Source organism: Drosophila suzukii, chromosome 2R (assembly GCF_043229965.1).
Source record: "Drosophila suzukii chromosome 2R, CBGP_Dsuzu_IsoJpt1.0, whole genome shotgun sequence".
Taxonomy (NCBI): domain Eukaryota; kingdom Metazoa; phylum Arthropoda; class Insecta; order Diptera; family Drosophilidae; genus Drosophila; species Drosophila suzukii.
Window position 1 is genome coordinate 21,925,493 of NC_092081.1, and position 14,389 is coordinate 21,939,881.

The 14,389-nt window shown below is 41.6% G+C and overlaps 1 protein-coding gene across 3 annotated transcripts in view; it reads right to left on the reverse strand.

Annotated features, from left to right (window-relative positions):
• Mmp2 (Matrix metalloproteinase 2) overlaps positions 1-14,389 on the reverse strand; it is a 78,648-nt gene that overhangs the window by 37,063 nt on the left and 27,196 nt on the right. Inside the window, exon 1 of one of the 3 annotated variants that reach the window (XM_065863250.2) lies at positions 12,767-13,395. The exons of the other annotated variants lie outside the window; for them this stretch is intronic. Within the exon in view, the coding sequence (XP_065719322.2) occupies positions 12,767-12,903 (137 nt within the window). The 5' untranslated portion in view covers positions 12,904-13,395. Of the gene's footprint in view, positions 1-12,766; positions 13,396-14,389 lie in introns of those variants that run through there. 3 annotated transcript variants of the gene reach the window in all.

A 14,389-nucleotide genomic window follows, 5' to 3' on the forward strand; every position in this document is an offset into this window, starting at 1 on the left:
CTTTTAGCCCAACCAAAAGCGGAAATGGCCGTTTCACCTGTTTTAAAGTCATGTGCTACTTCCGCTTTTCTTGCGCCATACGCTCTATAAATAAATTATTTCTCTATTTTTCGCTGTGCTCTAATTAAATTGCCGCTCATATTGAGGGACTAATGGACAGGGCAAACAGCATTAAAACATTGTTGCGTCATAAAAGCCACTTTGAAAGTGGCGCAAAAAATGCAAACAGCAATAAGCCAATGGCAAATCCATTTACAAATTTATTCCAAACTAACTTAGTGAACATTCGTAAATAAAACAAATTTATGACTGGAATAAAGTGGAAAAAATTGACGATACTACGTGTGTGTTTAATAGTGATTAATGGTCAATATTGTACATGTCGAAGGGGATTAAAAAAAAGTATGGGAATGCAATCGAAAAAGTATTTAAAATATTTAAATGATTATCGGTTTTCGAATGGTTTTTGTCAATTAGCTCGGGTGGCTCAGAGAGGTTTTTAACCAATGGTACTTTTTTATTTTTCTTAAATTCTGATTTTCTTGACATACCAAAGGGATTTAAGCAATTCCTTAAAAATCCTTTGAAAAAAGCCAAGCGATCAAGGGGCTCTCTTAATTCTCCTGAATCCATTTGCTCAAGGATTTCAGACTCAACATTATTGTTTTGTTTTACAATAATGGTGGCAACAATTTCGCCCATCCGACAAGATTGTTAAGCCGCCAGCAGAATGCCGTCACTTAACTTCATTACGGCTGATGCCCAAGTATATGAAAAGCCGGTGGAGGGGAAAATGGGGAAAATGGGTGAAAGGAAAAGCTGGGGAAAAAGGCTAAGCTTTATGGCGTGCGTAATGCCAAAGTAGAAATGAGCGCACGTTAGCGCAAAACGTGCTAAAATTTAATGTTTCAGGTTCCGTTCGAATAATGTAAGCGAGCGCAAAATGAATGATAAACGAGCACACGTCAAATTCTTGGCCAGACCGAAGGCATCGGTGGGTTAAGGGCAAGGACTAAGGACTAAGGACCAAGGGCCCAGGACCAAGGAGCCGTCTCAGCTGCCAGGGAACCCAGGGAACGTTGGTTATATAAATGGAGCATGAAAAAGCCAAAATAACAAAACGACCAAGTGAGTTGCACGTTTCCAGGGGATGAGGCATCCCTACCCAGTCCTTTTTTTTCCCCATTTTATCCCCTGTCTGTGGGCATTGTTTGCTCTCGGTAAACATTCCCAGAGTTTTTAGCCATCCGCCGTGTTTTTCCTGCTAAATTAGAATTATTGAAATTTGCTTTAAGCCATGGCTTCGCTTTGGATTGACATTAGAGTCAGCTGTTTTAATGGGGCTTACGCCTGAATAATAAATTGTCCGCCCCTTTTGAATCATTAAGTACCCATATTTTGGTTAAAAAAAAGTGTGAAAAAGATTTTGTCGACCAGCCGAAATAAGCTAAATAGAAGGTACACATTCCGGCTCGGTTGTACCTCACATATGTCAGTCTCAGCTAGGAATTTTTAGGAAAATGAAAGCGCGCATAGGTTTTTCGCTCTTCTGGCCAGGTTTTTTTTCCTTTTTTGGCCCTGCATTGTTGGCTGCCTGCATATTTGACTGTTGACAGCTGTCTGGTCGAGGCTCATGCCTCGGACTGAGTGCCCCTGCCTCGGAAAAGCTGGCAAAAACTTTTTGGCATGTCTACGCTTTTTTCCACGAGGCCGCATCGCGACTTTTGCCGTTCACGCCGCATATGTTTGCATAAAATCCAACTGTGGCATCAGCAAAAGTGTCAAAATGAAAGATAAATTTCGCACACATCCGGAAATCACGGAATAAGAAAAGTTTCAATCAAAAAGGGGATTTCGCGAAGAGATAAAAATATGTTTGCTTAATTAAACAATATTGAAAATGGAATATTTGGGAGGTGCATAAAAGTATGCAGTAAATAAATTCATTGTACTTCTGATATTGTTGCATACTTTTAGACACCTCTGATGACATTTAAAAAAGATTTCACAACCCTAGTGACTTGTGGCTCTCCCATTTATATTTTTATAAATTTTAAATACTTCATCCTTTGCAATAACCCTTTAAACTCGACTTTAAATATTAATTACCAAAAATAATTAAAACCTTATTCGGTGTCCCGTGACATCGACAAATTAATTGATATAAAGCATTGGCACATGCCACCCGATAAATCAACATTGTTAATAACCAGTTTTAATAGTTTTGGAAAGTCATAAATATAAATCGAACAATTTTCTTTATGCACCGCATTAATTTATGTACTCGCAACTATAGGGCAATGATTTATGGCGTCACTGGCCGATAGTGTACGTAATAAAGTTCATCATACACGTATTTGTATATGCGAATGTAATCGATCAATTAAGGCTGGTGTTTCATTTCATTAAGCCCCGGCAATGTGGCTGGTATATAACAATTAAGCCACCAGCAGCAGCAGCCAATCAACGGTTAACTCTTGTTTTAACCAAACCAAACCGATCCGAACCATCAGAAACATCAGAACCATCAGAGGGCCCGTCAAGTCGGCCAGACATCGGTCATCCCATCAGCAGACCCATAGAGGCAGTACGGCAATGAAGACAAAACATTGCTGCTATCATCGCTGACCAGTCGGTGGACTATGACTGCCCTGCCCCCCAGGATTCCCCACCAGCCCTGGGATAATTTTTCATTTTCATCCCGACACCTTTTTCAATTTCAGCAATACAAATGTTTGAATTTGTGCCGCTTGACTGACTTGACTGGCGACCCCAAAAGTCTGACTCCGGAATCGTACTCCTCTCTAGTCCCCCTGGTTTTCAGCCCCTCTGGGCCGAATGCAATAAAATTTCAATATGCAGCTGGGAAAAGTCATTTGAACATCAGGGCAGGTGGCTCGGCGTTCAGTTTTGGTTACACAGAGGATATTACAAATCTTGGGATAACAAATATTGGGTAGAAGTACCATTTGTAAAGCTATTATCGAACTTAATAGCTTCTTGAAAGGAAAAACCAATATATTTTTAGAAAATAAAAACAATGGATAATAAGGGATCATTTATAATATATAGATTTTAAGCTTTAAGTTAAAAATACAATACAGCTTAGCTGCAATTTGCAAATATACTATTAATTGTTAGTATCTTGGAATGTACTTTTGGAGTCACACTAAAGGTCTTGAAAACCACAATTTAAATTCAAAATTTACCTAAGCTACCTCAACAATGGCCCCTTATTTGAAAAACCATTATATTATTTAAATAATTTGTAAAGCCCAAGATAAATTTACAAAAATATTATATAGCTGTACATTAGGGGCCACAAACTCTGTTTTAAATTCTTAGGAACTCCAAAATCATCATTGAATTTCAATTGAATATTTCCGATCAGTTGGCGAAACTTTCCCAATTTCGACAGCCTAATCCAGTAAAGTTTTCCCCGAGTGCACAGGTATTTTGGGGCTCATTTGGTGTTGGGTTGGGGGTGTGACATCTAAACGAAAGTGCAAAAAGTGGGGTGAAGTGGGCCAGTCTCGACTAGACTCGACTCAACTCGAGTGCAGCCCGGAGCGTTGGCTCAGCAATCAATATGGAGCAGCCACTTGTTTGGCTTTCTTGGCCCGGCCAAGACTCGAGGCAAAGTAGCTCCAGTGGCTCCGCTCCCACCAGCTTTTTAAGTCCAAAGCTGGCCTCAAGTGACCTTTTCCCACTCTCACCATATCTCGTTTGTATTTTTAGACCATAGTCTGGCTTTTCGGAGGAGCGGAAGAAAAGCAATATTGCAGTTTTTGGCTCAAGTTGCTGGAAGGGGGGGCGGAGGGACCCTTGCTATTTATAAGTTTTTCCTTGCGCGTTCTGAAATATCAATTGAACACGTTTCCACACACACAATACAGTACGAATTCCTCCTCAAGTTGTCGAGCTTAGAGTGCACTTGAGTGCGGAAAGTGAGGTAGGTGGAGATGGAGATGGAGATACAGCGTTGACAGCGGAAGTTTTTTGTTTCTCCGATTTTTTCCAACTCCTGTCAGCCGAATCTCCAATCCCCCTTCCACTTCATATCTAGTTACAACGCTCGGTCATGCCTTTGTTACAGTTTGCTTAATTGCAACGTTTTGTAACATAATTGCGGGACTGCTGTATCCGCTACAGCTACATTCTGCTGCTGCTGCATCCTTTTGTCCTCCTCAAGTGGCATTTTAGCCATACCCTCCTGGAAACCCCCTCTCTACGATTGTAGATTGCGCACATTTTCAGTTCGAATTTCGAATCCAATGGAATACAATGGCCCATTGATTGGCCGGCGAACACGTACGATATGGGTTCATTAAAAGCGCGGCGCCTGCAAGTAGGCAGCACGGAGCACTTTCAAAGCTTACAAATCATAATTAGCGCTGCGGCCCCTGCATAATTAACGCTATCAGTGGGCAAACACATTATAATGTACGATTATTATCAAGGGGGAGGGGGCTTTCCCGCTCTTCCAGTTTTTTCCCCACTTTCCACGGGGGTGGTGAAAGCTCACTTAGTATGCCAGACAGGCAGACGCAGTCTCCGCCGTAGGCAGCTGCCAATAAAAATACACAACTCCCCCATATCCCTCGGTTCTTCAGCGAAGAGTGGGGCGATTCCGTTTTTTGGTTAGGTTGGCATATGCAAATGACTTTGGCGCCTGGTGCGTCATTATGCGTGTCTCCCGCCCCCACCCCAAAGTCTGGATTCTTCAGCCACTGATGGTGCACAGTGCTAAAATTTTGGTTTTGAAACATATGACATTTTTAAAGAATTACATATTGGAGTTTATAATGGAACCTTCGATCAAGTACAATTTTTGAACTTTGAAAAATGTGACTTAAAAATGTTGATAGTAAAAATTTTTAAATAAATTTGTTGATAATAAAATCGTAATTTTACCTCGAAATGTGTTTTACCCAATCTCAAATCAATCTAGAAATTTTAGAAATTGAAAATAATGGATTCTTCAGCAACTAATGGTGCACAGCGCTAAAATTTTGATTTGAAACTAGATTATAATGGAACTATAATCAAAAAGAATTTTTTAATTTTCAAAAATGTATCTTAAAAATGTTTATATTAATTAGTAAAAATACCTTAACAGAATCTTAAAATGTTTTAAATGGAATTTCGTAATATTACCTCGAAAAGTTTTTATCGATTGTTAAATAAGCGACTAACCTCTAATTAATCTTGAAAATTTTAAGATTGACTTTATGAAATGTTAAATGTTTTTGGGATAATTTAGTTTATTTTTTTTTAACACCTTAACAGAATCTTTAGCTTTAAGAAATTAAATTTTTGTAATTTTCAAACCAAACTGGTTTATCCTACTTTTAGTTTGGTATACTTTAGTTAGTTGTTGTGTAGCCTTGAAATATTTTCCATTTAATCTTAGGTTTATTTTTTTTTCTCACTGTAAATGACTGTTACCAAATGAAGGTAATGGCGTCAAATTCAAATCGCGTCTCATATGTTTTACTTTTGCGCGCTAATTTTATGATCATTTTGGCACGGCGGCCGGGAGGGACGTGTGCTGGTGTCAACCGAGAAACGTCTTCCTGCCCCTGCCCATCCTCACCTCCAGCCATTTAGCATGTCACGTGTAATTTGCAGCGACCTTTTCCACCCACGCCCACCCATCACCCATCACCCCACCCTTCACCCCCGTCAATGTGCTAACGACCAATTTGGGCCCCAAAATATCTACCCCCGAGCCATTGTTGTTTTTTACACGCATGTATTTTGAATATTAAATTAAATGTATTTTAAAGTGAGTTCGGGTTTCTCTGGCTGAGTAAAAAATCGTGTGTGCTTGATACAGGAATTTCATGCTGTTCTTTTTAATTAATACATATTTCGCATTTTTCGAGTATGCCAGGAATTTGGTGTATTTTTAGCTACAAAAACAAACACCTTTGTATAATGGCAACACGTTTGACAGATTATACAGGGAAATGCCACAAATATCATAAGCTCAATTGGGCGAAACTCTTTCGGGTTGCATAAACTGCATTTTTGGTTAGTAAAGTGGTTCGAATGTTTCCCATCCAATCAATTTTTGGCTGGCCAAATGAACCGCGCAATTCTCCCGGGCAGCCAGCCAGCCAAGTTCATTGTGTTATATCCATTGTTGCACAACATTTGCCTATCAGAGTTACGGAGCTTCATTAGTTATGTAAAGCGAAAGGGATGCGGCATGTGTCGCATGTGGTTTTTTAATAGCGCGACAGTTTTCGAAAACCGTAGAACAAAGCCAGGCACTCGAGGCCCTTTAACTTAGACAGGGCCGAAAACACTTGGCAAAAAACGCTACAATTGCTGACTAAAAGATGAAATTCTACATTTTTAATGCGCCTCACCTGACACGCCAGTCGCCTGTGTCAAGTCGGGCCAGGCCCTTCAGCAGGACACATATAAGGACGAGTGTGTACCTGAATATATATATATAAATGTGGGTATATGTATGCATGCGCAAAACAATGCAGAAAGGATTCCGTTGATGAGGTGGGTTTTCGGGAGGCGGAGGTTGTAGGGGGGAGAAGGAAACAGAAGGACTCGGCGCGGCTTGTTAATTTCAAGTGGCATGTTAACTTTCTGACATTAAGTTGGCATTTCATGTCAACTATGCAGCCGTTGTTGAGTGCCACCCCGAAACCCTTAGCCCCACCCCATCCCCATTCCCATCTTCCACTTGCCACTCAACCTATCTCTTTGGCCGTGTGTGTTACATACGGAAAACGGTGTTTAGCAAAATGCCATCATTATGTTAATTATAAATGCAACCGGCTACGCCTTGGCTCAAAGCAGGGGGCGTGGCAGGACAAAAAGGACACAAAGCACATGCGCCCCTGCGGCAGTTACACTTCCGTTTCCGGTGCCAAAACGGAAATGCTAAAACGCTGCGTTTTATGCCAACTCCGCCCTTTCTTTAATAGCCAGACATTATCTTTTATCCTGCCGATGTGTGCAATTATCTGGGCAGTGATATGAGCTGCTTGGCTGCCCCATAAATTACCCATTCATTGGTGTACTTACTAGTAGGTATAAGATACAAATGTTTGCTCTCGATTTGCGTATGAATCTCGCATTGAAGTTCGGCCACATGACTTGACACTTTCAGTTGAACTCAATTAAGTTCGTGCATAAACAACCTCGATGACTCGAATGGATTCCCCCTAACAGTCTACCCTTCCTTATGGCTCTTGATTTTCCCCTCGGTCGCGATGCAAATTGTATTTGATTGCTGTCAGCGACAAAATATTCAATTTGGTTTTAGCAACTGCCTCTATTTTTGTATCGAATTTTAAAACGCTAAAGAAATAAATCGAGATTTTAAGTGAGATATTTGTTTGGTTCATATTTTAGCGAACATGTTTTGGGACCACAAATCAATAACTTCTAAAGCAAAAAAGTTTGGAATTCCTTAGAATAAGTCTTGATATTGAGAAGAATATTTTCTTAATTTTTTTTGCTAATTTATGATAACGTCTTTTTCAAATTTATTCTACATTTTCGTGACCAACCGATAGCAACTGAAAAATCAGTAAATTAAAATAGTTGTAAATTTCTTGAAATATAAATTTTCTACTTTTGATTTACTCATCTTAACCAAAACAGACTCAGTGATAAATGAGCTAATTATGTTGTCATTGCGAGAAAAAGATGGCCATGGCGATGGAGATGGGTAGAAAATTCTAACCACTTTTCCTAACGCAAATTTACTGAAAACAAGGGAAACTTTTGCGGACGAGAAAGGAGGACTGGGCAAATTATGTATACTTTCATCATCCGATGGAGAACTTAAGTTGGCTTACATATAGCCCTCATCCATTTCCATTCCATTCCATGCCAATCCCCTCCACCAGAGGCAGCTGCTTAACCGCACTGACTTTTTGGCATATCTCGCATAATCTGTGTCTGTCAACGCCTCGGACTCGACTTTCTCTTGCCACTCCCCCTATTATCCTTCTCGGACTAGCCAGGCGAAATCTCATTAAAAATGTCCTTGCAGCCATGGGCATAAATCTCAAAATTAAAGCTCACAAATCGGCGGGAATTCAAGAAGAAAAGCGATGAACGATTCGCGAGGAGAGAAAAACTTCACCCCGGGGGCAGTTGTGGATCCATAATATAAGGCGGTGGCGATGCCTTGAATTTATGGGCCTTCCGCCATGTCCAGGATCCTGTTCTCTCACCCCGCTGCCAGTATAAAAACCCATTTAAAAAGCAATTATTTTGCGTTGATTCAATATGGCGGCGTTTGATGGATGCCAGCCGAGGAGCAGGCATCATCAGTGGCAGAATGGCAGCCACCGGAGCCACGGCAGCCACGGAATCCACGGGCTCCAGGTGGCCGCTCAGGTGGAAACTGGCCTCCACTCATTTTTCTGCGGTTACCCGGTTACCGCTTACATTCAGAAAAATGTCTTGCCGAATCACATATACCTAAAGTGACACTACAGTCAATCAAACGGGGGGAAACACCTTTTTCTTTCTTTTTCTGGGTTTTAAATGGCTAGTTTGAAGCTGACTTTGAAACTAGGTGATTATAGATGAACTACTTCTAATTTTTCTGTTTAAAAAATAATATTCTTTACCCGGAAAATGGATGAATCCAAGATTTGGCATAGGTAAATATTCAGAAAAATGAAGTTAAGTATTATTGTCTTTAAATGGTACTTTATCGGTTAAATGTTACAATATTCTTATGGCAGATATCAAACTACCATTCGAAGGACACCATTTAACATAAACATCTGAACACTAATTCTTACTAATAAAACCTTTAAAAAATATATATTTTCAAGGCGGACATGCAAACCTACACAACTTGTGCCTTCTGCTCTTTATAATTTCAAGATAGTATACTTTTTGACGCCACTGTTCTGGTTCTGTGTGCCCCCACTGTAGCCACTGCAGTTGGCTCTGGCTTGGCTCAGTTTTCCTCTTTATGACGGGGCCAGCTGCAGGATCCTTCGAGTCCTGCCACTGGAGCCCCCTGCAGCCTCAGCAGAAAAGAAATCTGCATCTGTCTGTGTCAGAGTCGCTGTCCTGGGGAGAATGTACTGGGGAATGGGTACAAGTTTGGGTTTGGGTGTGCCCTATCAACACTTTGCGCCTTAGTGCCTGCCATGCATAAAACAGTGTGTCCTAGCTGCGTGTCCTGGCCCTGCAGTTGGGTCCTGAATCTTGCCTGCTCCTGCCACTGGAGTCTACAGTCGAGAGTCCAGAGAACCGAGTTCCGAGTCCGTGACTATCTGGAAATTGTGCTGACAGGCAACAGGCAACATGTTGGCTCGCCGCCAACTCGGTCAACAGTTCGATGACGTATGCAGACTGCAGCCGAAAGTGTCCTGCAGAGCGCCCTGTCCGCATCCTGTCCGCATCCTGCTGCTCGGCCAAGGAAAAAAATATGTACGTGCGCCACATAAAATAGAAATAACCGAAAGAAATTGTCGCATATGACCGGGCAGGAATTTTTGACCGCAAATCGAAATTTAAATTAAATGGCTCAGGAGATTAAAAGTTGAATACCTAAAAATATTATGGCCATTTCCATAAGCCCAGCTAATTAGAGGCTTAGTTATTAATTGGGCAAACAGTCGAAGTTAATTTCAATTACATAAAGCTTTTAAGACCATCTTTCAATACGCTAAACGTCTTAATATAATTGCTATATTTCGTTTCCACTTTCTTTCACAATTAACGCCACATTATTTGGGCAGTCCTTTCCTGACTTTGCCGTCGTCCCTTTTCCAATTTCCCCACCCCATAATATATATTACTCTGGTTTCTCTGCCGATAACAATGGATCATCTCGAACCTGCAGCCATAATCCTTATGGCACTTCCCCCGCCCCTCGTAATCGTTCATTAGGAGCCCTGTACTTTACACTCCAGTTCACACAGCATCCTTTCAACCCATTTGTAGGCCAAACATATTTCAATTTCCCCTGGCCATTCCCGCTCCTCTCGAGCTTCCTGCCAATTTATTGCCCCTTCATTGTTTTTCCACCGGCTGCGACAATCCCAAAATGTCCCAAAACATTTAGGCCGCATTTCATTTCATTACGTTTTTATCTTTTTTCGGCTCTAATTCCATTTTGTGCATATTTTGGTCCTGGCCCGAGCAGGGGCTTAATTAATTCCCCCAAAAATATTTATAACTCTCGGGCCCCAATATGGTTTGCTACCGAGTACAGAAACATATTTTAATTTATATTTCTTCGTGTGGCTTGTCAATTGGCTGGGAATCTAAGAAATTTATGCATGACTGCAACAGGGTCAAGTTGCAAAAGCCCTTGGCTGGAAAAGCTGGAAAAACAAAAACTTTTAGCCCTTTTGCAGGGGATGGATCCGACTCCCCAGATAAGCAGATTTATGAGCTAAACAACGAAACTCAAATAACTGGAGACACAATTCGGTTGTTCGGTTTTTGGGCTTTCGTATTGGAAGCGGGTTCCTCTGGACCTCTGGATAGGGATTTGGGGGGTCCTGAAGAAGCGCCCGGAAGCGTGAAAGCCAGATAAAAGCCCACACACACAGCCAGAAATATGCGAGCGGAAGATTTATGAGCCGACAGGACAGCACACTGTGTGTGTGTCGCCCGATGATGGGCAGCAGAATGTCACAGGAAGTGCGAAGCGGGCCACTATTGACATGTCCTTTCCACCGGAAAAAAAGAAAACTAAAAAGCTGCCCTTCCACATGGCACATGTATATGTATATGTACACCCAGTAACTCCAGACGTGCGTATAACTTTACAGTTGCGGTCGGGAAAAGAGGACGACAGACATCCCGTTCCCTTTCCCAGGTAGCTAGGTGTCAATTTCGTTTTCATTAAGTTGCTTCTGCTTGACTTGTTCCTGACCAGGGGTTCTCTTAATTTGCGTCACTTTGCTTGGACGGCGGGTCTCGAATTTCAGCAAAAAACAAAAAAAATCCACTAAAAGGGAAACAACTGCCAAGCGGCTGCCCTTTTGTAAAACAAGAGGCAAAATCAGCAGAGGCAGTAGCAGAAGCCCTACTTACGTTTCGTCTTCATTTTTGCATTAATTAATACTTATTACAAAAAAATATACAACAGCGAAAAGGTAAAAGGGAGCAAAAGGCCAACGGGTCTTCGTTTTTGGGGACTGGGTTCCGAGTTTCGGGGGCTTTGGGGCTAGGTAAAATTTTAATCACTTCCTTCGGCGGCTACATTTTGGTTTCATTTTGTTGCTGTTGCTTAATTTGGTTGGGTCCTTCATTTTTTTTTTGGTTTTTCGGGAGGGGTTTTTGGGGCTGCGAGCTGGTAATTTGAGTCTGTTAACATTTTTCTGGCCAGGAAGGGAATTTTCTTTGTGGCTGCGCCTAACCTAGCCAGGGACTTAATTAAAACTAATTCCATTTAAATATAATATGGAGCATTTTGTGCCAGCGACAAACGATTTTCACTTCCTTTCTCTTTAATTGAATTTTTAGCCGGTCTTTGTTTCTCACGCAAATCTACAAAAGATGCCAGGACTCGGGGCAAAACGGGGAAAAGGCAGAGGAGGGTTGACTTTTTGGCTTAAAATCTTTTGGTTTTGTTTTGTGGCGAGTGGCTCGAAACAAAGCCGGAGATTTATGGAGAAGGGGGCAGTGGAAAGGAAAGTTTGTTAGGAAGCTATTGGTGAGCTAATTTGGCATATTCCAAGGATAACTTCTCTATGAATATCTTACATATACTATCGGCTAAAGCTTAAGACTGGTATGATACTTTAACTTTGGATTTTATATGTTTCATAGAGGATATTAAGAGTTAGATATATTTTCAATATATGATATATATTTAATTATCTTCAGGGTCAAAGGAACAATTTTTTTTAAATCTTTTAAACACATTAAAATACTAAAATGTCCCCTAATCTAGTTAAATAATACAAAAATCAGTTTACCAATTTCCCCCGTAATATTCTAATCCTCTTACCTTTTAACAATCGCTTTGACGTAACAATAAGCATATGTTTGCGTTAAATATAAAGAGAATATTATGAATGCAAATATAATTACTTAATGGACAACACGTAGCCGAATCAATAATATAAATTTCACAAAACATTCAATTAATTCAGAGTCAGTCGAAAAGCTGAATGACCCCAAAATTAAAAACCCCAAACGAGGATGGCAAACAAAGAATGAAAATCGTTAGAAATGGCAGACCAAAAAAAGCCAGTAATCAACTAGAAAATGTTTGACAATTGATGGTTGATTGCGGACAGACAAAGTGGGGACAACAACAAAAAATCAGCAAACCTATTTGCATTTTAGTGCTATATAGCTATATATATAAGCATATATATATCGCCTAATTGGCAGGCTGACAAGCGGCAGAAACAACAACGATGAGAAATTGTGGTGTATAATTTCAAATTGATTGCTGCCATATGCCAGTAGGGCTAATGGCCGTAGCCGGAAAAGCGGGTGAAAATTGTGTAATTTATGAAGAGATTCGTACGGCACTTAATTAACATGGAGCCAGGAATCGTTGGGAATCGTTGGGAATCGTTGGGAATCGTTGGGAATCGGAGATCCACAGAGGCTATCGGGGCTAATTTCGAACCAGAATATATGACCCGGCAGATGGTCGGTAGTGCAATCTAATATTAATGCCCTGTGGCCGCCTGCATTTATTGGCGCATAAATCACTGGCTAAAATCACAGCACTCAAAGGGGTTGTGTTCGGGGGTTAAAGGGGGCCAAAGCCGTCTTAGCCAAAGGCACTTACCCATCAAGAAGGCTCCTCTTTGTCGTGCACTCATTAGGAGGAGCACATCCACATCCACATCCACATCCACATCCTTTTCTGCCGACTGCACTTGCTCTTCGTCCTTTTCCATTTTTTTTTTCGTGACTTTCTTTCATGTCAATTAATGCGACGCACTCTTCAAATATTAGCAGACATTATGTGCCTGCACTAAGCCCTCTGCTTGGGGGGGCTCTTAAAGCGTTTCCGGCGCAGGAATCAGGACTCAGGAATCAGGAATCAGGCACAGGGCACAAGGAACTGGGAACCGGGAACAAGGACCCGGGATCTGTTTGCACAATGAGCACACAAATGACTTGCAGCACTTCAGCCTGGCTTTTTGTTCTTTAATCGGGGGCATTATTATGATGCCGCCACAGCGAAGAGTCCTTGGGCAGGATTACGTGTTGACGTTGAATGCGCCGCTGATTCATGATTCGTGTCTAGAGTGGCACTTCCTCTTCCCCTTCCTCTTCCCCTTCCATTTCCACTTCCATTTCCTCTGGCAGATGATCTTGGTGGTCCTATTCCTCCTGAGACCTTCCATTTTCCTGATGATTGCTTTTCCTGGGGAGCACCACTCGCACTGACCACTTGGCAGCAACTGAGCTGTGCGGCAAGTGTGCCGCCGTATTTCAACGAAAACTGTCACCAAGCTCGGTTCGATCTCGGAGCTTTTTCGCAGAGCTTTTTTGGCTGCGTATAAGAGATTGCTGCGCATGCGCATCCTTAATTGCCACTCGGGTTTCGTTCGGGTTCGGCTGGCCCTACTTCGGCTGCATTTCCTTCGTGCCTGCTCAACTCGGCTCACATGTGAAAATTAAAAGCGCTTAACCACAATTAACAATTGGCCTCCCTCACTTTTTTTTCTCTTCCGGTTTTAGCAAACAAACAAATTCCGTAGGACCAAACATTAATCAAGACAGTTGTGACACTAAAACTACCATCTATTAATCAACTGGGGATCAGAATAGAGCTGAAAACACCAAAAAAACACCCAAAAACAGGCGAAAAAGTAAGCGTACCGCCTGCATTAACTGATTGTTGTTGGTCCCTGGGCAGGGAAACTTGTCAGTTTGAATAAAAGTTTGGACGCCGGCCAGTTGGTATATCGAATCAAATCAAAGTTTGATTTGACAGCCAGACAAACAGAAAGCCAGCAGCCGAGAAAGGATGCCCGGAATTGATGTTGTTCTTTCCGATTCGCCCGAAAACTTCAGCCTGGAGTGGAAACTTTGGTCAGTGCAGCATAACCGGGCGGTTCGGGACCTCATATTCCCCGGTATTCCAAACAATCCCCACCCATTCAGACCCCCAAGCCAATATCAATTTATCAATTAATGCGGCTAATGAGCAGGCGAACTGTGACTCGTTGCTGTGTCACTTAATGCACGGCTCCCCCGAAAATACATATGTACTGCAAAATTAATTAGGATTCGCTCGTCATCAACTCTGACACATAGTGCCATAAATATCTCTGTGTGCACAAAGTATATAGATTGTCTGCCGGCGACTTGGCGGCCATATAAACGTAACGAGATTTCACCGCACGGCAAATTGTTGTTGGGCTTTAATTGACAATCAAAGCCAGTAATCAAATTTGCC